This window comes from Staurois parvus, unplaced genomic scaffold, assembly GCF_062004578.1.
Source record: "Staurois parvus isolate SC_StPar_1 unplaced genomic scaffold, SC_StPar_1.0 ptg000221l, whole genome shotgun sequence".
In the NCBI taxonomy this organism is placed as follows: Eukaryota; Metazoa; Chordata; class Amphibia; order Anura; family Ranidae; genus Staurois; species Staurois parvus.
The window spans coordinates 1,779,840-1,803,903 of NW_028318017.1; the positions used below are offsets into that span (position 1 = coordinate 1,779,840).

At 48.0% G+C, this 24,064-nt stretch overlaps 1 protein-coding gene across 1 annotated transcript in view; it reads right to left on the bottom strand.

The window, feature by feature from the left end:
- The window catches only part of LOC149460747 (uncharacterized), a 159,673-nt gene that overhangs the window by 33,703 nt on the left and 101,906 nt on the right, over positions 1–24,064 (bottom strand). Inside the window, exon 8 of the mRNA XM_089679231.1 lies at positions 10,073–10,917. Within this exon, the coding sequence (XP_089535357.1) occupies positions 10,073–10,917 (845 nt within the window). The remainder of the gene's footprint in view (positions 1–10,072; positions 10,918–24,064) is intronic.

Here is a 24,064-nt window from a genome sequence, read left to right on the forward strand (position 1 = left end):
ACTCCAACAAGACGCTTCCCCCATTTACTGCCCCTATGCTATGGCTGGGATCTGTACCAAGTTTCATCATAACTTGTATGACGGCCTTACAGCGGGCGAGCACCCACCTTATAGTCCAGAAACATCTGATGGATTTACTGCCTCTTTACAGACACCCAAACTGAACTCCTCTGAATTGAAACACTTCCAGACCGGACACTTTTACCCCCTTCCTGACCAGGGCAATTTTCAGCTTTCAGCGCTATCACGCTTTGATTGACAATTGCGCGGTCATGCAACACTGTACCCAAATGAATTTTTTACCATTTTTTTGAGACAGATAAAGCTTTATTTTAGTGGTATTTATTCACCGCTGGGATCTTTATTTTTTTTGCTATGTAAATGAAAAAGTCCAAAAATTTTGAAAAAAAGTGTTTTTTTAAATAAAATTTTGCAAATAAATAATATTTCATCATAAATCTTTGCCAAAATTTATTCCGTTATCTTTTTAGTAAAAAAAAAAATCCAAATTAGTTTATAACTAAAAATTATAATTTTTAAACATTTTTTTTTACATTTTTATTTTTTTTTTTTATATTATTATTATTTATTTTTTTTTTTACATACTGTCACCCTAGCAGTACAGTGTCACCATGGTGACACTGTACTACTTGTGGGGGGTGATGAAGATTTTTTATTTTTTTTTTACACATTGCTTTTACACCCATATAGGATGTAAAAGCAATCATTTCTCTTTCTCTCTGTGTGCATTCTTGCACTCATTGAGAAGTACTGAGTGAGCTGTGATTGGTCACAGCTTGTCACATGGTACAAGGCTTTTGTGAATAGCCTTGTACCATGTGACCTCTGTGATCATTCACAGATTTCACACGTAGTAAGCAATGATGTCACAAGTGACATCTTGCTTACTACTTTGCATGTGATCACTGATTAGCCAATCAGTGATCACATGATCGGGACCTCGTACAGAGGTCCCGTCCGACGATCGGTGTTTCATTGTGTCCAGAGGACACAGCGGGCACCAGATCGCGGTGCTGCGCACTCCCAGGGAGCGCGCACAAGCAGGGTGCGGGGAGGCCGTTTATAAACGGCCACCCGACCCTGCACTGCCACTGTCCGGCCGTTTATATGCAACGGCTGGTTGGGAAGTGGTTAAACTCTGACATAACCTCCATGAGTTCCTCAATAGTTATTAAAAAATCTCCCCCTTCATAAATCTCCAGGTCCGGATGGACCCACATATCAATATTACAGGAAATTCTCTCCAATATTGCCCCCCCCCCCACTAGACCTCTTTATCACTCTTTAACCAAGAGGGGATTCCCCATTCAGACTTTATGCATTCTTACATCACGGTCATTCCAAAGTCCGGTAAAATCCCACTTCCCCAGATAATTATGGCCGATAACATGGATTATTTCTGATTAAAATAAAAAAAAAAGATTTTCACAAAGATTCCTAGCCTTTCCTAGCCTAGGCTTTCCCAGCTCCTTCCATGACTTATCCAGAGACCAGGTTGGGATTATCCCAATTAGACAAGCAGGGGACAACACCCGATGGATGGAAAACCTGGATGGCATTCTCAACAAAACTCAGACGCCTGGAGCTCAGATGCCCAAAAGGAGTTGGATAGGTTAGGTTGACCCTATCATGTTAGTGTCCTTGACTTGTGTTGGCTTCATAGGCACTTTTTTAAACAATATCTGGGCCTTATACTGTCACCCCACATCCCAAGTCAAGCTCTCATTCACCTATTCCTCTTCTTTTCCTATGAACAATGGCACCAGAAAGGGGTGTCCGCTCTCACCCCTATTATTTGTTCTGTGCCTAGAACATCCAGAATCTGCTATACATTTGAGTGTGGACAATCACAGGGTGCCCTTGTGTCACAGGGAATATCAATTATCATGATTTGTGGATGACTTACTTTTGATCTTGACTGAACCTCATATTTCCCTTCCAGTGCTCCACCAAACATTATCTGCCTTTAGCAAACTGTCAGGTTACAAATAAATATATCCAAGATGGAAGCACTTCCCTTACATATCCCCAGTAAGACCTTCCCTTCCCTACAGTCCGCTTATCCATACCATTGGTGTACTCAGACTCTCAGATATTTGGGTGTTTATATAACAGATGATTACTCTTCATTATATCAAACTACCTACAAAGTGATGAGGTTTGGTATAGAACACCTGACGTTCTCCATGCCTGGAACCTTACTCCATCTGACACATGCTGGAGGTGCTGTCAAGGCGATGGCTCCTTATTCCATATACTATGGCAATGTCCTACCCTCCAGCCCTAAAATCTCTGCTTGAGAGAGTTCTTGATGTTCCTCTTCCTAATGACCCCATTCATTTTCTATCCTTTTTTTGGGAATCTCTAGACAGTCCAATGAATTAGCCCACCATATTTTATTGGTGTCAGATGAGTTATCTCTAAGTGTTGGCTCTCTAAACCTCCCCCCTCACACTCAGCTACCTGATACGATAACATTGGTTCCAGGCATGGAACACCTTACACCAACCCAAGCTGACCAGCTGGACCTGTTCCATAAAGTATGGGATCATCCCGAATATGGTTTGCAGTCTCCACCTTCACCACTTCCAATGCAGTTATTATTATACAGGATTTATATAGCGCCAACAGTTTGTTCAGCACTGTACAAACAATGTACACTTACTTATTGTAACTGTACAGCACTGTACAGTTACAATACAATTTGGTACAAGAGGAAACAGAGGGCCCCTCTCATTAGAGCTTACAATCTAGGAGGAAGGGTTGAGTGATACAAAAGGTTATAGCTGTAGGGGGGATGAGCTGATGGAGGAAATAAATGGTGGTTTACTAGGTAGAAGCAGGATAGACTTCTTTAAAGAGAAAGGTTTTCAGGGATCACCTAAAGGTGGATAGATTAGGAGACAGCCGGAGAGATTGGGGTAGAGAGTTCCATAGGATGGGAGATGCTCGGGAAAAGTCCTGGAGGCGAGCATGGGAGGAGGTGACACGGGAACTAGAGAGTAGAAGGTCTTGGGAGGATTGAAGAAAGCGGTTTTGTTGATATTTTGAGAGCAGGTTGGTGATGTAGCTGGGGGCAGAGTTGTGTATGGCTTTTTAAGTTGTTGTTAGTATTTTGAATTTTATTTGTTCAGCGAGTGGAAGCCAGTGGAGGGATTGGCAGAGAGGGGTAGCAGACTCTGAATGGTTGGTAAGGTGGATGAGCCTGGCAGCAGAATTCATGATGGACTGGAGGGGGGATAGTCTATGTAAAGGTAAGCCAATTGGGAAGGAGTTGCAGTAATCGAGTTGAGAGATTACCAGGGAGTGAATTAGGAGCTTTGTGGTGTCATTGGTTAAGAAGGGGCATATTCTGGAGATGTTGCGGTGGCATGATTTGGTCACGGATTGGACAAGGGCCTGAAAGGATAGTTCAGAATCCAGGGTTAAACCTAGAACGTTGGCATGCAAGGATGGGTTGATAGTGGTGCTATTGATCCTGACTGAGAAATCAGGGGAAGAGGTGCATGGGGAGGAAATATTATGAGCTCAGTTTTGGATAGATTGAGTTTTAGGAAGTGGAGTGACATCCAGTCTGATATGTCTGTTAGTAAATCGATGATACGTGTGGAAACTGATGGGGTGAGCTGAGGAGTAGAGAGATAGATTTGTGTGTCATCAGCATAGAAATGGTATTGGAAACCATGGGAAGCTATCAGCTGTCCCAAGGAAGAAGTGTAGATTGAGAATAGGAGAGGTCCAAGGCCAGAACCTTGGGGGACCCCGACAGTAAGAGGAGTAGGAGAGGAGGAAGTAGAGTTGTAAGCGACACTGAAGGTGCGGGGAGATAGGTAAGATTCAAACCAAGAGTATAGTCACAAAGACCACGTAAATAGAGCTTTTTGAGGAGTAGGGGGTGGTCAACTGTGTAAAAGGCAGTGGAGAGGTCCAAAAGTAAGAGTACGGAATAGTGATCATTGGTTTTAGTGGTTAGTAAGTCGTTTGTGAGTTTTAGGAGAGCAGTTTCTGTGGAGTGTTGTGGGCGAAATCCAGACTAAAGGGGATCAAGAAGGTTATATTCAATAAGGTGGCAGCTCAGCTGGTTGTAGACTAGACGTTCAAGAAGCTTGGAGGCAAAAGGGAGTAAGGAGATGGGTCTTAGGTTGCCAAGATTGGTGGGGTCCAGTGAGGCTTTTTTAAGTATGGGGGTGACTAGCACATGTTTTAGAGTTGGGGAAGATGCCAGTAGAAAGGGACAGATTGAAGATACGAGTTAAAGAATGAAGGATAGAGCCAGAGGGTGAACATAGTATTTGCGAGGGAACAGGGTCCAGGGGGCAGGTGGTTAGGTGGGCTTTATAAAACAGTTTACCAACCTCCTCTATAGTAGCTGGGTTGAACAAGGGAAGTATAGATTGTGCAGGAGGACAAGGAGTGTAGGGAAGATATCTGTACGGTGGAGATCTTGTCGTGAATTGTATCAGTCTTATTTTGAAGTGATTAGCGATCTCCTGGGCAGTGAATGAGTTAGGGGGTGGAGGTAGAGAAGGATGAAGTAGAGAGTTAAGGTAGAAAAGAGTTGACAGGGATTGTGTGAGAGGGTGTTAATGAGAGTGATAAACTAGGTCTGTTTGGCAGTGTGAAGGCAGGAATTGTATTTTTGAAGGGTAGATTTATATTGGTCGAAGTCTTGCTGGGTTTTAATCTTCTGCCATAAACGCTCAGGAGCATGGCTATGTGATTTGAGGCATCTGGTATTGTTTGTTTGCCAGGGCTGTAGCAGTCGGGGCCTAATTCTGTGTGTAGTGAGGGGGGCCAATGTGTCCAGGATGGATGACAGTGAACTATTGTAGACAGAAGTGGCCAGGTTGGGGCAGGACAGGGCTGAGATTTTGTCATTATTATTATACAGTATTTATAGAGCGCCAATAGTTCGCTCACCGCTGTACATTACAAAGGGGGACAGAACATGTGACAGAACAATAACAATACAATGCAAAAAATGAGGGGATCGAGGGCCCTGCTCTTTCGAGCTTGCAATCTAGGAGGGAGGGGATGGTGGCACAGGAGGAGACAGCTGTGGGGGATGGGGTGGTAGGGAGAGTAGAGGAGGTTGGAAAGTTAGCAGGGGGTGGGGTAGGCTTCCCTGAAGAGGTGGGTTTTCAGGGTGCGCCTGAAGGAGAGGAGAGTAGGTGATAATCTGATGGGTTGGAGCAGGGAGTTCCAGAGGATGGATGACACCCTGGAGAAGTCCTGGAGGCGGGCATGGGAGGAGGAGACCAGGGAACTAGAGAGAAGGAGGTCTTGTGAGGAGCGGAGTGTGCGTGTTGGGCGGTATTTGGATATTAGGTCAGTGATGTAATTTGGGGCAGTATGGTGGATGGCTTTGTACATCAGTGTTAGGATTTTGAATTTGATCCGTTGTGCAATCGGAAGCCAGTGGAGGGATTGGCAGAGGGGGGGGTGGCGGAAATGGAGTGGTTGGAAAGGTGAATGAGTCTGGCAGCCGTATTCAGGATTGACTGAAGCGGGGATAGCCAGCGGCGAGGCAGGCCAGTGAGGAGGGAGTTGCAGTAGTCGAGTCGTGATATGATGAGGGAGTGGATGAGCTGTTTAGTGGTTTTTGGGGTTAGGAACGTGCAGATTTTGGCGATGTTGCGGAGGTGGAGTCTGCATGAGTTTGTTAAAGATTGGACTCGGGGCTGGAAGGATAGGTTGGAGTCCAGAATGACACCAAGTACTCTGGCCTGCGGGGCGGGTTTGATGGTGGTGTTTTTGGACATGATGGAGAAGTCAATGGGGGGTGGGCTGCGGGCTGGGGGGAAGACAAGAAACTCGGTTTTGGAGAGGTTCAGTTTAAGGAAGTGGAGCGACATCCAGTCTGATATGTCGCTCAGTAGGTGTTGTGATTCGGGCGGAGACTGAGGTGGTGAGGTGGGGGGTTGAGAGATAGATTTGTGTGTTGTCGGCATAGAGGTGGTAGTTGAAGCCGTGAGAGTGTATGAGTTGGCCAAGGGAGGAGGTGTAGATGGAGAAGAGAAGGGGCCCGAGGACAGAGCCTTGAGGGACCCCAACAGAGAGGGGGTGTGAGGGGGAGGTGGTAGCATAATAGGTAACGCTGAAAGAGCATTGTGACAGATAGGATGAGAGCCAGGAGAGAGCAGAATCTCTGAGGCCGAGGGAGTGTAGTTTTTTGAGGAGGAGGGGGTGGTCGACTGTGTCGAAGGCCGCAGAGAGGTCAAGGAGTAGGAGCACTGAATAGCGGCCATTAGCTTTGGCGGTTAGCAGGTCGTTGGAGAGTTTGAGTAGGGCAGTTTCGGTGGAGTGTAGGGGACGGAAGCCGGACTGTAGGGGATCGAGGAGGTTGTTGTCATTGAGGTGAGAGCTTAGGTGGGTGTAGACTAGGTGCTCGAGGAGTTTGGATGTAAATGGGAGCAGGGAGATGGGTCTGAGGTTGTTCGGGTCATCGGGGTCCAGGGAGGGCTTTTTAAGTATGGGGGTAATGTGTGCATGTTTCAGAGGGGAGGTGAAGTGCCGGAGGAGAGGGAGAGATTAAAGATGTGGGTGAGGGAGCATAGGATGGAGGGGGAGGGATATTGTAGGAGTTGTGAGGGAACAGGGTCGAGGGGGCAGGTGGTGAGGCGGGCATCAGAGAGGACCTTGGAGACTTCCTCGATGGTAGTAAGGTCAAAGGTGCGGAGTGTTGGGGGGGCTTCAGTATGAGGAATGTAGGGTGAGGTGGAAGTGGAGGTCAGAGCAGTGGTGGAGGTGTGGGAGAGGGATGATGAGGGGGTTGCTGAGTGAGGGGGAACGGGGTTGGAGGGAGTTTGAGCAGCAACGAAGTCCCTGCGGGTTATTTTGAGGGAGAGGGGGGATGAGGGGGTAGCTGTGTGAGAGGGGACGGGTTGGGAGGGCGTGTGAGTTGCGGCGATGTCCTTGCAAATTGTTTCAATCTTGTTTTTGAAGTGATTGGCAATCTCAAGGGCAGTGAGTGAGGTGCTGGGTGGAGGTGGGGGTGGAGAGAGTAGAGAGTTGAAGGTGGAGAAGAGTCGGCGAGGATTGGAGGAGAGGGCCTTGATGAGGGTCAGGAAGTAGGCTTGCTTGGCTGCATGGAGGGAGGAGGTGTAGGTGTGTAAGGCAGATTTGTAGCGGGTGAAGGCTTGTTGAGATTTGGTTTTGCGCCATAGTCGCTCCAGGGCACGACTGTGTCGTTTGAGGGTTTTGGTGTGATCAGTCTGCCAGGTCTGGAGCGGTCGGGGTCTGATGTTGCGTGTGGTTAAAGGCGCTAGTGAGTCAAGGGCTGTTGACAGCACGTTGTTGTAGGCGGTCATAGCCAAGTCGGGGCAGGACAGGGGGAGGATGCTGTCGTGGAGTTGATCAGCTGCAGAGCGGAGGGGGGCAGGGTTAAGGTTGCGGTGGTTACGGCTGGTAGTAGTGTGACATTTGGAGGGGTAGGCATTGGAGGACAAGGAGATAGAGAATGTAATCAGGTTATGGTCAGAGAGAGGGAAGGGGGTGTTAGTGTGGTTGTGGGGAGCGCAGCTGTTGGAGAAGACAAGATCAAGGATATTACCGTCGGAGTGGGTGGTGGATTGTATGCACTGTGTAAGTGCAAAGGAAAAGGTTAAGTGGAGGAGATGGGATGTGTCCGGGTTGTCGAGGTTGACAGGGATGTTGAAATCCCCAAGGATGATGGTGGGTAGCTCAGAGGAGAGGAAGAAGGGTAGCCAGGTGGAAAAGTCATCCAGGAAGCGGATAGAGACAATCTGTTGCCGAAAAAAGAAGTGAAGGGTTAAGATAACGAAGGTTTCTACGGGTAACTGGTAGTTAGAAGACAAGGAGGAGGAAGCCAAGGAGAAAGTGAAGCTAATAAGGGATCAGAGAGAGGAAGAGTAAAGTTGGTGAGGTTGCAAGGAGTGCATAGATAGGAGAATACAAGGTGGAGGCAGTTACCATTGGAGTGAGTAGAAGCATGCGTCCATTGTTTTAGGTCAAAAGAAGTGGTTAGGCTCAGAAGTTTAGAGGTAGCAGAAGTATTAAGATTAACAGGGATGTTGATGTCACCAAGAATGATCGTGGGAATTTCAGAAGAGAGAAAGTAAGGCAGCCTGGAAGGGAAGTCATCAAGGAAGCTTGATGCCGGTCTTGGAGGACGATAGATCACAGCAATTCTTAAAGAAACTGGAGAGAACAGACAAATACAGTGAACTTCAAATGAGGAGAGGGACAGAGAGGGAGGTGAATGGAGGACCTGAAAAGTGCTTTGAGGGGATACTCCACCTCCTTTCCGTCCACTAGGCCTGGGAGAGTGAGTCCAGAGGAGACCACCATGGGAGAGGGCAGCAGGAGAGGGAGAGTCAGATTCATGAAGCCAGGTTTCTGTAATTACAAGCAAGTTAAAGGAGTTTGTGATAAAAAGGTCATCTACAGAGGTGAGATTGTTACAGACAGAGCGGGCATTCCAGAGGGCACAGGAAATAATCATCATCATCATCAGGTCACCTGATCTCCCTTGGAATGACTGGTGACTGCATTGGTTTGTGCTGTGAATGGATCTGAACCTCCTTTTGTCACCTCTTCCTTTATATCTTGGTTGAATATACAGATGTTGTTACGTTCAGCACTTTGTTGGCTGTCTTGGTTGTACATTACTATAATATGTCTGCTGTCCAAGTAAGATGAGTGCACATTGCAGGCCGGAGTCTTCTCTTCATCACCCTGCTGGTCATTGATCATCAACACAATGGAGGAGTTTATTTTTTTAATTACTTTTATTTTTCCTTCATGTTCTTCTTTTTTCCAAGTTTGATGGACAATTACATTTTGTAACATGCAATAAGAAAAATAAAAAGAATCACCTTACATTTAGGGGTCCATTCATAAAAAATGTCATAGCAATTTATTCTGCAAGAGTGCGTGTCCATTCCTTCTGTGTGACTGGGGGAATGATGGCTGTTATTAGATTTGCTGGTTGAATGATCTCCATTGATTTAAAATGGAAAATACCACATGTGCCACTAGATGGAGATTATTGCTAAAAAACGTAGCGCCATCTAAAGGCCAAATGTGGTATTTTCCATATTAAATCAATGACTGGTTGAATATTGTTGGTTTATTGGACTTTTGTTCTTCTATGTCTGATGTACTCATACCTGCAGGAGTATGATCTCAGGGATCAGTATGAGACCGTGCCTGAAGAAAGAATCTAACTACCGGTACTTAAAGAAAATTTGTTGGACAAACGTGATGATCATTCATCCGCCATGACAAATTCTGGCCCTACATTAACACAGTGATTTCTTATGATCATCAGCTCCATCTAGTGACAAAAATGGGGGATTTTTCCTGAATTGAACTCAGAGTAAAAATAAAATACTGCATTCTGGCCACTAGATGGAATAAATCAGAGTATGAAATTATTATTATACAGGATTTATGGCGCCAACAGTGTGCTCAGCGCTGTACAATATAACAGGAGACAATACAGCAACAATACAGTTCAATACAAGAGGGATAGGAGGGCCCTGATCCTGGGAGCTTACAATCTAAAAGATAAAATACATCCAATATTCATCACAGCTGGGCGAATGCCGGTCACATCTGTACAATTAAATATTTTTTAAAAATAGACTGCAAAATCTTCCACCACAATATATACTCAGCCAATGACAGGGCAGGACTCCATTTTTATTCTTCTTCTGTCATCAATGGCCAACCCGGTCCCACACTTCATCCATGTCTTTGGGGACCTCTGATCTCCTTATGAACTGTTTCTTCCATGATGAAGATCAGCCATGGAGTATATCTGAGGTGTATATCAGGGTGTGCTTCTTCCCCACATGAGAGCTGGGATGTCCAGCAACATTCATCTAGAAGACATTTCCCACACTCAAGGCACTAATATAGCTCCAGGGTTGTGTGGGACCCCTGATGTACAGGAAGACAGGACTTCAGTGAGGAACATTTCCCTTACTCAGGTCAGGAACATGGCTTCTTCCCCGTGTGAGATCTCTGATGTCTGGAAAGATAGGACTTCTGTGAAAAACATTTCCCGCACTCAGGACAGGAATACGGCTTCTCCCCTGTGTGCAATTTACGATGTTTGTAAAGATCAGACTTCTGTAAAAAACTTTTCCCGCACTCAGGACAGGAATATGGCTTTTCCCCTGTGTGAGATCTCTGATGTCTGTAAAGATTGGACTTGTCTGAAAAACATTTCCCGCACTCAGGACAGGAATACGGCTTCTCTCCCGAGTGAGATCTCTGATGTGTGTCAAGATGGGACTTACATGAAAAACATTTCCCACACTCAGAACAGGAAAGTGGCTTCTCCCCTTTGTGAGATCGCTGATGTGTGTAAAAATCTGAAGTGTCTAAAAAACATTTCCCGCACTTAGGACAGGAATACGGCTTCTCCCCCTTGTGAGATCTCTGATGTCTCTGCAGACTGGACTTCCGTGAAAAACATTTCCCGCACTCAGGACAGGAATACGGCTTTTCTCCTGTGTGAGATCTTTGATGTTTGTGATAAAAGGACTTGTCTGAAAAACATTTTCCGCACTCAGGACAGGAGTATGGTTTTTCCCCCGTGTGAATCCTTTGATGCGTGACAAGATCTGATTTTATTACAAAACATTTCCCGCACTCAGAACAGGAATACGGCTTCTCCCCCTTGTGAAACCTCTGATGTCTGTAAAGTTGGAACTTCCTTAAAAAACATTTCCCACACTCAGGACAGGAGTGCGGTTTTTCCCCCGTGTGACGCCTTTGATGGGTGACAAGATCTGATTTTAGTACAAAACATTTCTCGCACTCAGAACAGGAATATGGCTTCTCACCTGTGTGAAACCTCTGATGTCTGTAAAGTTGGGACTTCCTTAAAAAACATTTCCCACACTCAGGACAGGAATATGGCTTCTCACCTGTGTGAGATCTTATATGGACATTAAGACCATGTTTAGAACGGAAACCTTTCCCGCACTCAGTACAGGAGAAGCTCTTCCCTGTTGGAAGGCTGGCCCGGTCCCGCACAGTCTGAGATTCCTCAGGATACGAGGAATCCGATGGTCCATCTACACTGGGTGGTGCCGGATGGACATTGGAGGGAGCCGGGTTTTCTCCTGGACTACACTGTGTGATGTCCTCATCTTCTACTTTCCAGTCTGGAGACAAAGTGAGACAATCCTCGGAGGTTTTCCTCATCTCCTGGCCATGGACTACAATACAAAGACAAAGAGGATTACTAGACAGGAGCCGATTGGTTCCCCCAAACCAGGACTCCACCCACATCAGGCAGCTTGGTCTCTGAGGAGCTTACAATTCCCCCTCATCCCTGGTTTACACTAGGGTGACTTCCATCATGACTTTGTACACAACTTCCTGGAAACATGATGCTACTTCAAAGTCCCAAGCAAATTCCATTTACACCTGAGCATAGCAGAAACGTAAGTTCCCACAGTGACAGACCCAACCAGGACAGGGGCTTTTGGAGGGGACTGCAGGCTAGACTCTTGCCTACTGACCATGACCCTGGAATCTGAGGGGGCTCTATTCTTTGGTGTGTGCCTGGGGGGACTTTTGGAGTCCTTGGGAATCAAGTCCATGTCTCCCCAAAACACACAGACTCTGAGAACTGGAGGACCAAGGTACAGATTTGGGGTCCCTGTCCCCAAACTAGCATTGACTGTTTCAATCCCCCTCCTTCCTAGACTCAGAGACTCTAAGAAGATGTTGATATAATCAGTAAAACAACCTGATGCTGAGGACTCTTGCTGGAATCTGTTTATTAAGGTGTGATGTGTCTTTCTCCCATTGTGTGCCTCCTAGGTGTGCATTGTTAATGGAGTCACCTATTGTGGGTCTGTTGGCAAATCCTTCTGGAGGTGCCTACATGATAGGATTAGACCGATGTCAGCTTCACCTCGTTATCTAACCAGTGTGGGATGTTTATCTGATGGAGGTCCTTCTGGAGGTGCCTACATGATAGGATTAGACCGATGTCAGCTTCACCTCGTTATCTAACCAGTGTGGGGTGTTTATCCTGATGGAGGTCCTTCTGGAGGTGCCTACATGATAGGATTAGACCGATGTCAGCCTCACCTCGTTATCTAACCAGTATGGGATGTTTATCCTGATGGAGGTCCTTCTGGAGGTGCCTACATGATAGGATTAGACCGATGTCAGCTTCACCTCGTTATCTAACCAGTGTGGGATGTTTATCCTGATGGAGGTCCTTCTGGAGGTGCCTACATGATAGGATTAGACCGATGTCAGCCTCACCTCGTTATCTAACCAGTATGGGATGTTTATCCTGATGGAGGTCCTTCTGGAGGTGCCTACATGATAGGATTAGACCGATGTCAGCTTCACCTCGTTATCTAACCAGTGTGGGATGTTTATCCTGATGGAGGTCCTTCTGGAGGTGCCTACATGATAGGATTAGACCGATGTCAGCCTCACCTCGTTATCTAACCAGTATGGGATGTTTATCCTGATGGAGGTCCTTCTGGAGGTGCCTACATGATAGGATTAGACCGATGTCAGCTTCACATCGTTATCTAATCAGTGTGGGGTGTTTATCCTGATGGAGGTCCTTCTGGAGGTGCCTACATGATAGGATTAGACAGATGTCAGCTTCACCTCGTTATCTAACCAGTGTGGGATGTTTATCCTGATGGAGGTCCTTCTGGAGGTGCCTACATGATAGGATTAGACCGATGTCAGCTTCACCTCGTTATCTAACCAGTGTGGGATGTTTATCCTGATGGAGGTCCTTCTGGAGGTGCCTACATGATAAGAGTAGACCGATGTCAGCTTCACCTCGTTATCTAACCAGCGTGGGATGTTTATCCTGATGGAGGTCCTTCTGGAGGAACCTACATGATAGGATTAGACCGATGTCAGCTTCATCTCGTTATCTAACCAGCGTGGGATGTTTATCCTGATGGAGGTCCTTCTGGAGGTGCCTACATGATAGGATTAGACCGATGTCAGCTTCACCTCGTTATCTAACCAGCTTGGGATGTTTATCCTGATGGAGGTCCTTCTGGAGGTGCCTACATGATAGGATTAGACCGATGTCAGCTTCACATCGTTATCTAATCAGTGTGGGGTGTTTATCCTGATGGAGGTCCTTCTGGAGGTGCCTACATGATAGGATTAGACAGATGTCAGCTTCACCTCGTTATCTAACCAGTGTGGGATGTTTATCCTGATGGAGGTCCTTCTGGAGGTGCCTACATGATAGGATTAGACCGATGTCAGCTTCACCTCGTTATCTAACCAGTGTGGGATGTTTATCTGATGGAGTTCCTTCTGGAGGTGCCTACATGATAGGATTAGACCGATGTCAGCTTCACCTCGTTATCTAACCAGTGTGGGATGTTTATCTGATGGAGGTCCTTCTGGAGGTGCCTACATGATAGGATTAGACCGATGTCAGCTTCACTTCGTTATCTAACCAGTGTGGGATGTTTATCCTGATGGAGGTCCTTCTGGAGGTGCCTACATGATAAGAGTAGACCGATGTCAGCTTCACCTCGTTATCTAACCAGCGTGGGATGTTTATCCTGATGGAGGTCCTTCTGGAGGAACCTACATGATAGGATTAGACCGATGTCAGCTTCATCTCGTTATCTAACCAGCGTGGGATGTTTATCCTGATGGAGGTCCTTCTGGAGGTGCCTACATGATAGGATTAGACCGATGTCAGCTTCACCTCGTTATCTAACCAGCTTGGGATGTTTATCCTGATGGAGGTCCTTCTGGAGGTGCCTACATGATAGGATTAGACCGATGTCAGCTTCATCTCGTTATCTAACCAGCGTGGGATGTTTATCTTGATGGAGGTCGTTCTGGAGGAACCTACATGATAGGATTAGACCGATGTCAGCTTCACCTCGTTATCTAACCAGCGTGGGATGTTTATCCTGATGGAGGTCCTTCTGGAGGTGCCTACATGATAAGATTAGACCGATGTCAGCTTCATCTCGTTATCTAACCAGTGCGGGATGTTTATCCTGATGGATAATATTTGTGGGGACTGCCCCTATTTCTGGAGTGTATAAAAACTGTATTTCTATTCAGTAAAGTCGTTGTTTGACATCTAAGCTAGTCTCATCTAGTCTTGGGTACAATGCCCGGCTACAATACCTTGGGCCTGTGTCCTGGAGGTGAGAAAGTGGTTCTATGATGGAATCACCCATTTGGGGTGATAGGCGTTCCGTCACATTTGGTGGCAGCAGTGGGATGCTTTCTGCAGTCTGGAACATCCAAACCACCTCCGGGATCTGAGGTCCGGTTAGCAGAAGAGGAGAGGTATGGACACCAGCCATCATGGAAGAGGAATACCTAAGGAGGATGTGAGAGATGTGGATGCAGCACAGAGGTCATGGATTACAGGGACCAGGTGCTGAAAATCTCAGATGTGTGCTGGGCACAGGAAGATATGCAGTTTCTAGGCCTTCAGGAATGGGAGCTGGAACAAGCATATAAAATATTGGTTGACAAAGCTCATCAGTATGGCCAGCACCCATGGATGGGATGGATTATGAGTTACCCACCGAAGTGCTGCAAACCTGTGCCCTGGATTTTCAGCAATTCCAGAGATTGAGGATTTATCAGACTTTTCTGCTAAGGAGGAACAACCCAGTGAGCCTCCAGCAGAAGAGCTGGCATTGAGGCAGAGTGCTGCTGGCCTCTGCCTACAACCATTGGAGGCCCTGGAGGATTTGTGCGAGGCCACCAAATTTTCATTTTGTTTCCCAGTGTAAGAGCTGGCATCAGGGCAGAGCACTGCTGGCCTCTGTCCAGCACCAATAGCACTTCTGGAGCTCCATGAAGCCAGGGTGGGCACCCCTTCTCCACAGCAGCAGGCCGATACAGTGGGACTCCTAACCCCAGCTGAAGCACTGGCAGCAGAGCAGAGTACCGCCAGTCTCTGCCCATACACAATCCCAGAAGAAGAGCTGGCAACAGGACAGAGGGTTCAAGACCTTTGCCCCACATCTGCAGCAGTTTCAGGGGCCCAGGGAGAGGAGGTGGTCATCCTCCCTCCCCAGCAACAGATCCACAGTGCGTGAGAAGAGGTGGTCATCCTCCCTCCCCAGCAACAGATCCACAGTGCCTGAGAAGAGGTGGTCGTCCTCCTTCCCCGGCGACAGATCCACAGTGCCTGAGAAGAGGTAGTTGTCCTCCTTCCCCGGCGACAGATCCACAGTGCGTGAGAAGAGGTGGTCATCCTCCCTCCCCAGCAACAGATCCACAGTGCCTGAGAAGAGGTGGTCGTCCTCCCTCCCCAGCAACAGATCCACAGTGCCTGAGAAGAGGTGGTCGTCCTCCTTCCCCGGCGACAGATCCACAGTGCCTGAGAAGAGGTAGTTGTCCTCCTTCCCCGGCGACAGATCCACAGTGCGTGAGAAGAGGTGGTCATCCTCCCTCCCCAGCAACAGATCCACAGTGCCTGAGAAGAGGTGGTCGTCCTCCTTCCCCGGCGACAGATCCACAGTGCCTGAGAAGAGGTGGTCGTCCTCCTTCCCCGGCGACAGATCCACAGTGCGTGAGAAGAGGTGGTCGTCCTCCCTCCCCAGCAACAGATCCACAGTGCATGAGAAGAGGTGGTCGTCCTCCCTCCCCAGCGACAGATCCACAGTGTGTGAGAAGAGGTGGTCGTCCTCCCTCCCCAGGGACAGATCCACAGTGTGTGAGAAGAGGTGGTCGTCCTCCCTCCCCAGCGACAGATCCACAGTGCGTGAGAAGAGGTGGTCGTACTCCCTCCCCAGCGACAGCTCCACAGTGCGTGAGAAGAGGTGGTCGTCCTCCCTCCCCAGTGACAGATCCACAGCGCCTGAGAAGAGGTGGTCATCCTCCCCTTCCAGAGACAGATCCACAGTGCGTTAGAAGAGGTGGTCATCCTCCCTCCCCAGCAACAGATCCACAGCGGGTGAGAAGAGGTGGTCATCCTCCCTCCCCAGCGACAGATCCACAGTGCGTGAAAAGAGGTGGTCGTCCTCCCTCCCCAGCAACAGATCCACAGCGGGTGAGAAGAGGTGGTCGTCCTCCCTCCCTGGTGACAGATCCACAGTGCGTGAGAAGAGGTGGTCATCCTCCCCTTCCAGAGACAGATCCACAGTGCGTGAGAAGAGGTGGTCATCCTCCCTCCCTGGCGACAGATCCACAGTGCATTAAAAGAGGTGGTCGTCCTCCCTCCCCGGCGACAGATCCACAGTGCGTTCCCAAAAGTCAGCCAGAGCGGAGGATTTGGGGTCCCCAGCTGAAGTGCTGGCAACATGGCAGAGCGCTGCTGGCCTCTGTCCAGCACCAACAGAACTTCCAAAGCTCAGGGAGTCAGGTTGGGCAGCCCTTATCTCCAGCAGCAGGCTGATACAGTGGGACTCCTAACCCCAACTGACGCACTGGCAGCAGAACAGAGTACCGCCAGTCTCTGCACATACACAGTCCCAGAAGAAGAGCTGGCAACAGGACAGAGGGTCCAAGACTTCTGCCCCACAGCCACAGCAGTTACAGGGCCCCAGGGAGAGGAGGTGGTTGTTCTCCCTCCCCAGCAGCAGTTCAGGGACTCATGAGTGAAGGAAGTCATCCTCGCTCTACAACGGGAGTCCAGGAGTTCTAGCAGTTCCACAGTCTGGGAGAGGAGGTGGTCATCCTCCCTCCCCAGTGGCAGTTTAAGGACCCAGGAGAGGAGAAAGTCATCCTCCCTCCCCAATGGTAGATCCACAGTCTGGGAGAAGAGGTGGTCATCCTCCCTCCCCAGTGGTAGTTCAAAAACCCAGGAGAGGAGAAAGTCATCCTCCTTTCCCAGCAGTAGTTCCACAGTCTGGGAGAGGAGGTGGTCGTCCTCCCTCCCCAACAGTCAGCCAGAGTGGAGTAAACTGTGTTTTCTCCCCTGCAAGGAACCATGCACCAGGTAGACAGTACCAGAGAAATGTCATCCCAGAATCCAGAGGAGGGTACAGGAGATGGAGCAACTGACTCATCTCCCCAGCAGCAGTTCCACAGTTCAGGAGGTGGTCATCCTCCCTCCCCAACAGTCTGCCAGAGTGGAGGATGTGGGGTCTCCAGCTGAAGCACTGACAACAGGGCCTCTGCCCAGCACCTCATGTGTCTTCACAGCTCCAGAGTTGGGGCAGTTGGTCTCTCTCCCCAGCAGCTGTCCAAACCCCGGAATGGTAAAGACCCCCCCAGCTGTAGCGCTGGTAGCCTCACAAAGGGTCCACGACCTCTGTTCCCTGTGGCCAAGAATGGAAATGTGTGGACCGACTATGTGGGTTCATTCTGCCCTAACAACGCATGTCCGGACCAGGTGGAAGTCTGGGACCTGGCCAGTCAACTTTTAAGGGAGAAAAATGAGGCAGACCCAACCAGGACAGGGGCTTTTGGAGGGACTGTAGGCTAGCCTCTTGCTTACTGACCATGGCATCTAAGGGGGCTCTATTCTTTGGTGTGTTCCGGGGGGGGGGGGGGATTGGAGCAGTTTACTTAGGTTTCAAGTCAATGTCTCCCCAAAACACAGAGACTCTGAGAACTGGAGGACCAAGATATAGATTTGTGGTCTTTGTGCCGAAACAAGCATTGACTGCTTCAACCCCCTCCTGCCCCGTCTCATGGACTCTAAGAAGATGTTGATATAATCAGTGAAACTACCTCATGCTGAGGACTCTAATTGGTTTATTAAGGTGTGATGTGTCTTTCTCCCATTGTGTGCCTCCTAGGTGTGCATTGTTAATGGAGTCACCTATTGTGGGTCTGTTGGCAAGTCCTTCTGGAGGTACCTACATGATAGGATTAGCTTCACCTCATTATCTAATCAGTGTGGGATGTTTATCTCAATGTGTAATATTTGGACTGATCCTGAAGACCACCATCATTGGGGTATTGACTCCTCCCTCATTATCACTTTCTGTTTAAGGGTCCAAAGTTGGAGGATGTTATCACATTATTATCACCATGTAAATGTCTGTGCTCCAATCACATCATCCGATATAAAATGTCCAGCTGGGAGGAAATGGGTGTAAAATAATTAATGCACAACTTTTTATATAGGATACAAGTATTAGGGTAGTAGAGTATACAGTGCAGGGGTCAGGAGTATGTAATGTACAATATACATTATACAGCATAAGGGTCAGACTGCACTCAGTGACTTGGGTCTGAGACACTACAGACATATCCCTCCACCCGGCACAGCCAGCAGATAACAGAGCAAGTAATCCTGAGACATTGCTCTGTCAGGGATATTACTAGACCCGGGCATTGGGAAGAAGATACAAGACTCACACCCCAGGTGCCTAGGTCTAGTAATGCCTATGTTACAAATGAACATTTTGCTGCCAGCTGAACCCCATAACCTCCATAAATCCAGTCTAGATACATAAATTGTGTCTGCAGCACAGAGAAGGAAGATTATCCGAGAGAAATCCAGGAATACAGGACGGGGAACACAGCTCAGGAAAGTGACCAGGGGATTACAGGCTGATATCACCCAGTCCCCGCCCTACTCTGGACCAATCAGTGAGCAGTATGGGTGGAGGAATGGATTTAGTGTTCATGACTCACCTGTGCTGATCTCTGTAGGAGTGTCCTCCTCTATAAATGTCCCCGTTATTCCATCCTCCTCCATAGACTGCTGATCATCCCTCACATACGCCTCTTCTTCTTCTGCTTTAACATCAAATTCTATATTTATCAGATCTTCACCCTAAACCAAGAAAATGATAGAAGATGTCAGCTGTAAAATATAATCTTTAATATTGTGACATCACTTAAAACTTTCATATTGTCTCTGAGTCCATGTTATAAATGCTCTACCCCACCAACCTTGTAATGGTGAGGGATGGTGTGATCTTCCTGTGTGGAATCCCGGGAATACAGAGGACGGGGACATCTCTCTGGTGGGTTCCTGGTATTAGGTGGCTCCATCATATCCTTGTGTCCTTCTGAAAACTCCTCCATCACTCCATACTCCTCATCCTCCTCTTTATACTCTTCTTTAACAACAATATTAAAATCCCCGAGGATTCCACTCTGAAAGATATAATAAACCATTCATTGTAACAAACATGCTGTGTATAAATCACAACTACCAATATTTGTCATCATCTACCTGATGATGGTGAGGGATGGTGTGACCTTCCTGTGTGGAATCCCGGGAATACAGAGGACGGGGACATCTCTCTGGTGGGTTCCCATGACTGGATCCATCTGTAGGAAACACACACACTGACTGAATCCATTGTTTCTATGTGTTTATCAGATGATGGGGGATCTAGGTGGATCCTCCGTACTGCTCTCTCCTTTACAATAAAGTCTCCTCTTACCCGGTGATGTGAGGGGCGGCTGATTGTCCATCATGACGTCCTTGTAGAGATCCTTGTGTCCTTCTAAATACTCCCACTCCTCCATGGAGAAATAGACAGTGACACCCTGACACCTTATAGGAACCTGACACACACAATGATACAGTCACCATCCAGACACATCCCTTGTCTGTTACTGGAGAATGTCCCAGAATTCCCGGCACCGCTCACCTCTCCTGTCAGCAGCTCAGTGATCTCTCTGGTGACTTCTAGAATCTTCTTCTTCTTTCTCTCTTCTATCAGGGAGGGAGGTGGAGGCAATGTGATGTCATATGATCTCCAGACTTCACAGGAGGAAAACTCTACATCTGAACACAAATAGTCACATCAAATGATATTCCCAGAATCCTCCTCACCTCTCCATTCAGGTCTCCATTTTATTAAAGCCCCACTTCAGGCTGAGGTATAATTTCCCCCCACAGGACCTCCACACTACACAGGGAAAAGGAATTCTGACGTCATTATACACAACGCAGGACCAACAGTTCTGTTTTGCTTATGAGGATGCCAAGGGACCCCACATCCTAAGAACATAGAATAAAAAGAAAGGAGCCAAATGGAGGGACATTGGGGGGAGGAGCTGTGAGGTCAGTGTGATGTCATAGGATTCTCTGACTCTGGATGGAGGGAAATTGGGAGGAGGAGCTGTGAGGTCAGTGTGATGTCATAGGATTCTCCATCCCACACAACTAATAAAAGTGGTTTAATCCCTTAGTATAGACTGATGAGGTGAGAAGGTGACCCATCTCCACAATGAGGAGAATGTTCCGGCCCCGGAAGTAGGGGAATGTTGTGCCCCTGAAGGGGTTAATCTGGGTTCCCACACTATATATGTGTGTATCATCATCTGCTGGAGATAAAAGATGTCACAGTGACTATGGAGGAAGAGGACGGACGTGACTATGGAGGAAGAGGATGGACATGACTATGGAGGAAGAGGACGGACGTGACTATGGAGGAAGAGGACGGACGTGACTATGGAGGAAGAGGACAGACATGACTATGGAGGAAGAGGACGGACATGACTATGGAGGAAGAGGACGGACATGACAGGGGTTACTGGGTGTAAATAGAAAATAAAATCTTATTACCTCCTCTGCTGCCACTTCCACCAACATCTCCTCTGTACTTCCTCCCAAATCACTTCCTGTCTGTACCTGACATCACTTCCTGTCTGTATTCCATAGAGACTTCTGGGGAGAAGTGAGATCACCATCTTGTGGAGTTCAGAGGAACTGCAGCCCCAAGAAACATCCCATAATAACTATTCCTGCATTGTATCTACCTTACAGGGATACCAGGGAAGCTCAAAAAGAACTAAAAAAAGTAAGAAAAAATAAATGTAACTCTTATGCAATCAACTGTTTAACAAAGATATTTTGTTACAGATAGAAAATTCTTAAAGACATAAAACACAAAATAAAAACAAAGGTTTACATAATAAAACAGATCCTTTGGTTAAAAAAAATGCATCATAAAGTATAAAAATATCTATCAATCCACTCATAATGAAGATGTTAGACATAAATGACAAGGATGTAATGGTCACAGAGGAATGGTGGTGGAGATCTCTCAAAGTAAGAACACTTCCTTGAATGGTTCTATAAATAAAGAATGAATCCTGGAGGGAATAAAGCTGTAAAGCAATAAATAATATATAAACTGGGCCATCCACTTCATCCATACAGACATTGTGATTGAAAATCTTCTAGATCACATAGAAGGAGGTGTCATGGATCCAACCCACATGCACATGCCCACAGCGACTAGCTAACCGAGGCGTGCACGTCTGGCCGTGACTTGGGGTAAAGAGGGAATAAGGGGGACTTACTTTGAATATATAACACACTTTCACAGCCCACACTGTCTCTGGCCACCACTAGAGGGAGACTCCACTCCAATCCAGCTGGCTGACCACACACAGGCAGATACCAGTCTTATATACAATCTGGTGCACGCTAAGGGTTGGGGAGCAGCCTAGCAATTGGCACACCCTTCTAGGATTCCTCCAGCTATCCTACAGCTGGGCCTTGTTAGGAGGAAGTGGTTGTGGCTTCTGCACAGATTGCTGGAGGAGCAGAGTTTGTGTCTCTGCAGGTGATTTAGGCCAAACTTTAAGTCTGGGCCTTTATTTTACTTCTAGGCCCAAGGCTGGATGGCTGAGCCCGGCCGTGATCCGAGCGGGCCCCCCCCAGGGTGAGCCTAGTACCAGTCCCATGGAAGTGGAGGACTTGGGAAGTGCCCCTAAAGAGGCAGAATTCTATGCTACATATCATGGGCGAGTGATGGCTCATATGGCCAGAATCAAGATGGAAGAGGAGAGGCTGAATAAGATGCGGCTGGATCTGAAAAAGAAAAGATCCGGGTATGAGCGGCTGTGGAGCACCAAGAGGCAGCTGATGAGGCCCGAGATGGACGCCATTGAGCAGGCTGTCCGCCGGCAGGCCAACCTCGTGTCATCCCTGAAGCAAGCCAGCAGGATCCTGAGGGAGAAATTCTCCAATGAGGAGCGCTTCAGGCAAGCCAGGGAACAATCGATGACGGCAGTGAGAAGTCAACCGATGGAGGAAGTCTCATCTGGGGACCTATCAGAGTCGGCCAGAGCACCAGTGATGTCGGATGGGCTTTCCCCAGCTGGAGGGAGTGCGCCAATGGTGGTGGAGGTGGGTCTGGAGGCCGGAGCGGAGCAGACGCTGGGAACTATCCCTGCCCAGCAGCAAAGGGTTCTTTGGCACTGTCAGTGCCTATTGTGGCCCCTAATGTGTCTGTACCCTCTCCCTCTGGAGAGTCTCCCACTGTCTCTGTGTCCCCCCAAATATCTTTCCCAGTGTTGTCTACCCCTGCCTCCAGTGTTCCTCTCCCCCCTGTTAGGAAAAACCAAAGCAATGAAGCCAAGAAGGTGTCTGGAGCGCCTTCGTTGTTGCCTCCCCCCATACTTCTCCCACGGCACCGCCAAAAGTCTGGTGGTGATGTGGTGGCATCTGAGGTGGTTGGGAAGGAGGCAGGATTGGTATCTGTCCCTAAGGAAGGTGGGTTAGGTAAAGTGACCAAGGGGGAGGGGTGGCCTGTGTTTGGGAAGGGAGGGAGCAGGGTAGGGTTGATCCCTGCATCATCTGTTTCCTCTTTGGAAGTAGAGATTATATCTGGCAACAAGTTTGAGGTCCTCTCCGGGGAGGAAGGGGATTCTGGAAGTACACTCTCCCCTATGGATGATGGGGTTGGAAAGGGAATCCAAAAAAAAGTCAGATCCTCTGCAAAGCAGAGGAAGACAAAGGTTAAGAAACGACCATCTCAATTACCTTGATGGCAGTTCCCGCTCCGATAAATGTGGCAACCATTAATGTTGCCAGCATAAAGTCTGTAGGTGCTAGGAGTGTGGCCTTATTTTTGCTCAGCAGTATTTGTGCTGATGTTTTGTTTTTGCAAGAGACCAGGCTCCACAGTCTGGCTGATGTCCATCTGGCAAAGAGGGAGTGGAGGTGTGGTCCCTCCTTCTGGTCTCTTGCAGCCGAGCCTTACAACGGAGTTGCGGTACTTTTTTCCGGCATGGTAACATGTCAGGGGGTCATTGAGGTGGAGATTGGAAGATGTATGGTCTTGGACGCCCTTGTGAAGGGGCAAGGGCTAAGGCTCATTAACATCTACGGTCCCCAGTCTACGTGGGGTAGGAAATGCCTCTTTACAAGGATTTAGCCTTTCCTTTTTACATCCCGGCAAGTTGTCTTTGGAGACTTCAATACTGTCACTAGGGTTAAGGACAGGAAGGGCTCCAATGGCAGGCTGGAGTAGGACAGCATTTTTTTAAATGCGATAGTTAGGGAAGCAGGTCTGGAGGATGCCTTAATTAAGCGCAGCCCAGACAGCACGGGATTCACTTTTAGGTGAGGTAGAAGTGAGAGTAGAATAGATAGGTTTTTTTTAAAGGGGGCTCCGCCTTCTTGGCACCTGTGTGTCAGGCGGTGGAGTTTTCCGACCACCTTTTGCTGACTCTGTCTTTGAATGTTTCAGATACGCCATCGAAGTGGAGGGGTGTCTGGAAATTAAATTTGATTTTGCTGGACGATGAGGAGGTGAGACGATCCTTTGAGGATTTTTTTCAAGCTCAGGAGACCATCCTGGATTTCTGAAGCAGTAAGTCGGAGTGGTGGGAGCTTACGAAAGTGCGGATTGGCAGGTTTTTCAAGGCCCTAGGTAAGAAAAAACAGTTTGATAAGTATGTTGCCTGCCAACAGCTGCGGAGGAGGCTCGATCGCCTTGTCTCTGATGGTGGAGATTATGGGGCAATCTCAGAGGTTAAGCTTCTCCTGAGGAAGAATCAGTATGACCGGCATGCCTCCTTGGTTCTGGAGAGGGATTATGGGAAGTACCATTCACCTGACCCTCACCAGAACTGCAAGCAAGGTATAGCGATTAAAACGGTCACCGGTCTGAGAGATAGTACGGGATCTCTGACGAAATCCAGGTCAGGGATCTTGGAAGTCTCAAGAGCATTCTTTGAAGATCTCCTGGGGGAGAAGCACCTCGACCAGGCAAGGATGTAGAGCTTTTTGGAGTCTACGCCAGGTCTGGAAAACAACATTCCGCCCACAAGTTTGACAAGTGAGATCACAGTTGAAGAGGTAGTCAAAGCCATAGCTAGTCTGGCCATTAAGAAGACGCCTGGGCCAGACGGCTTGACGGCAGAATTCTTT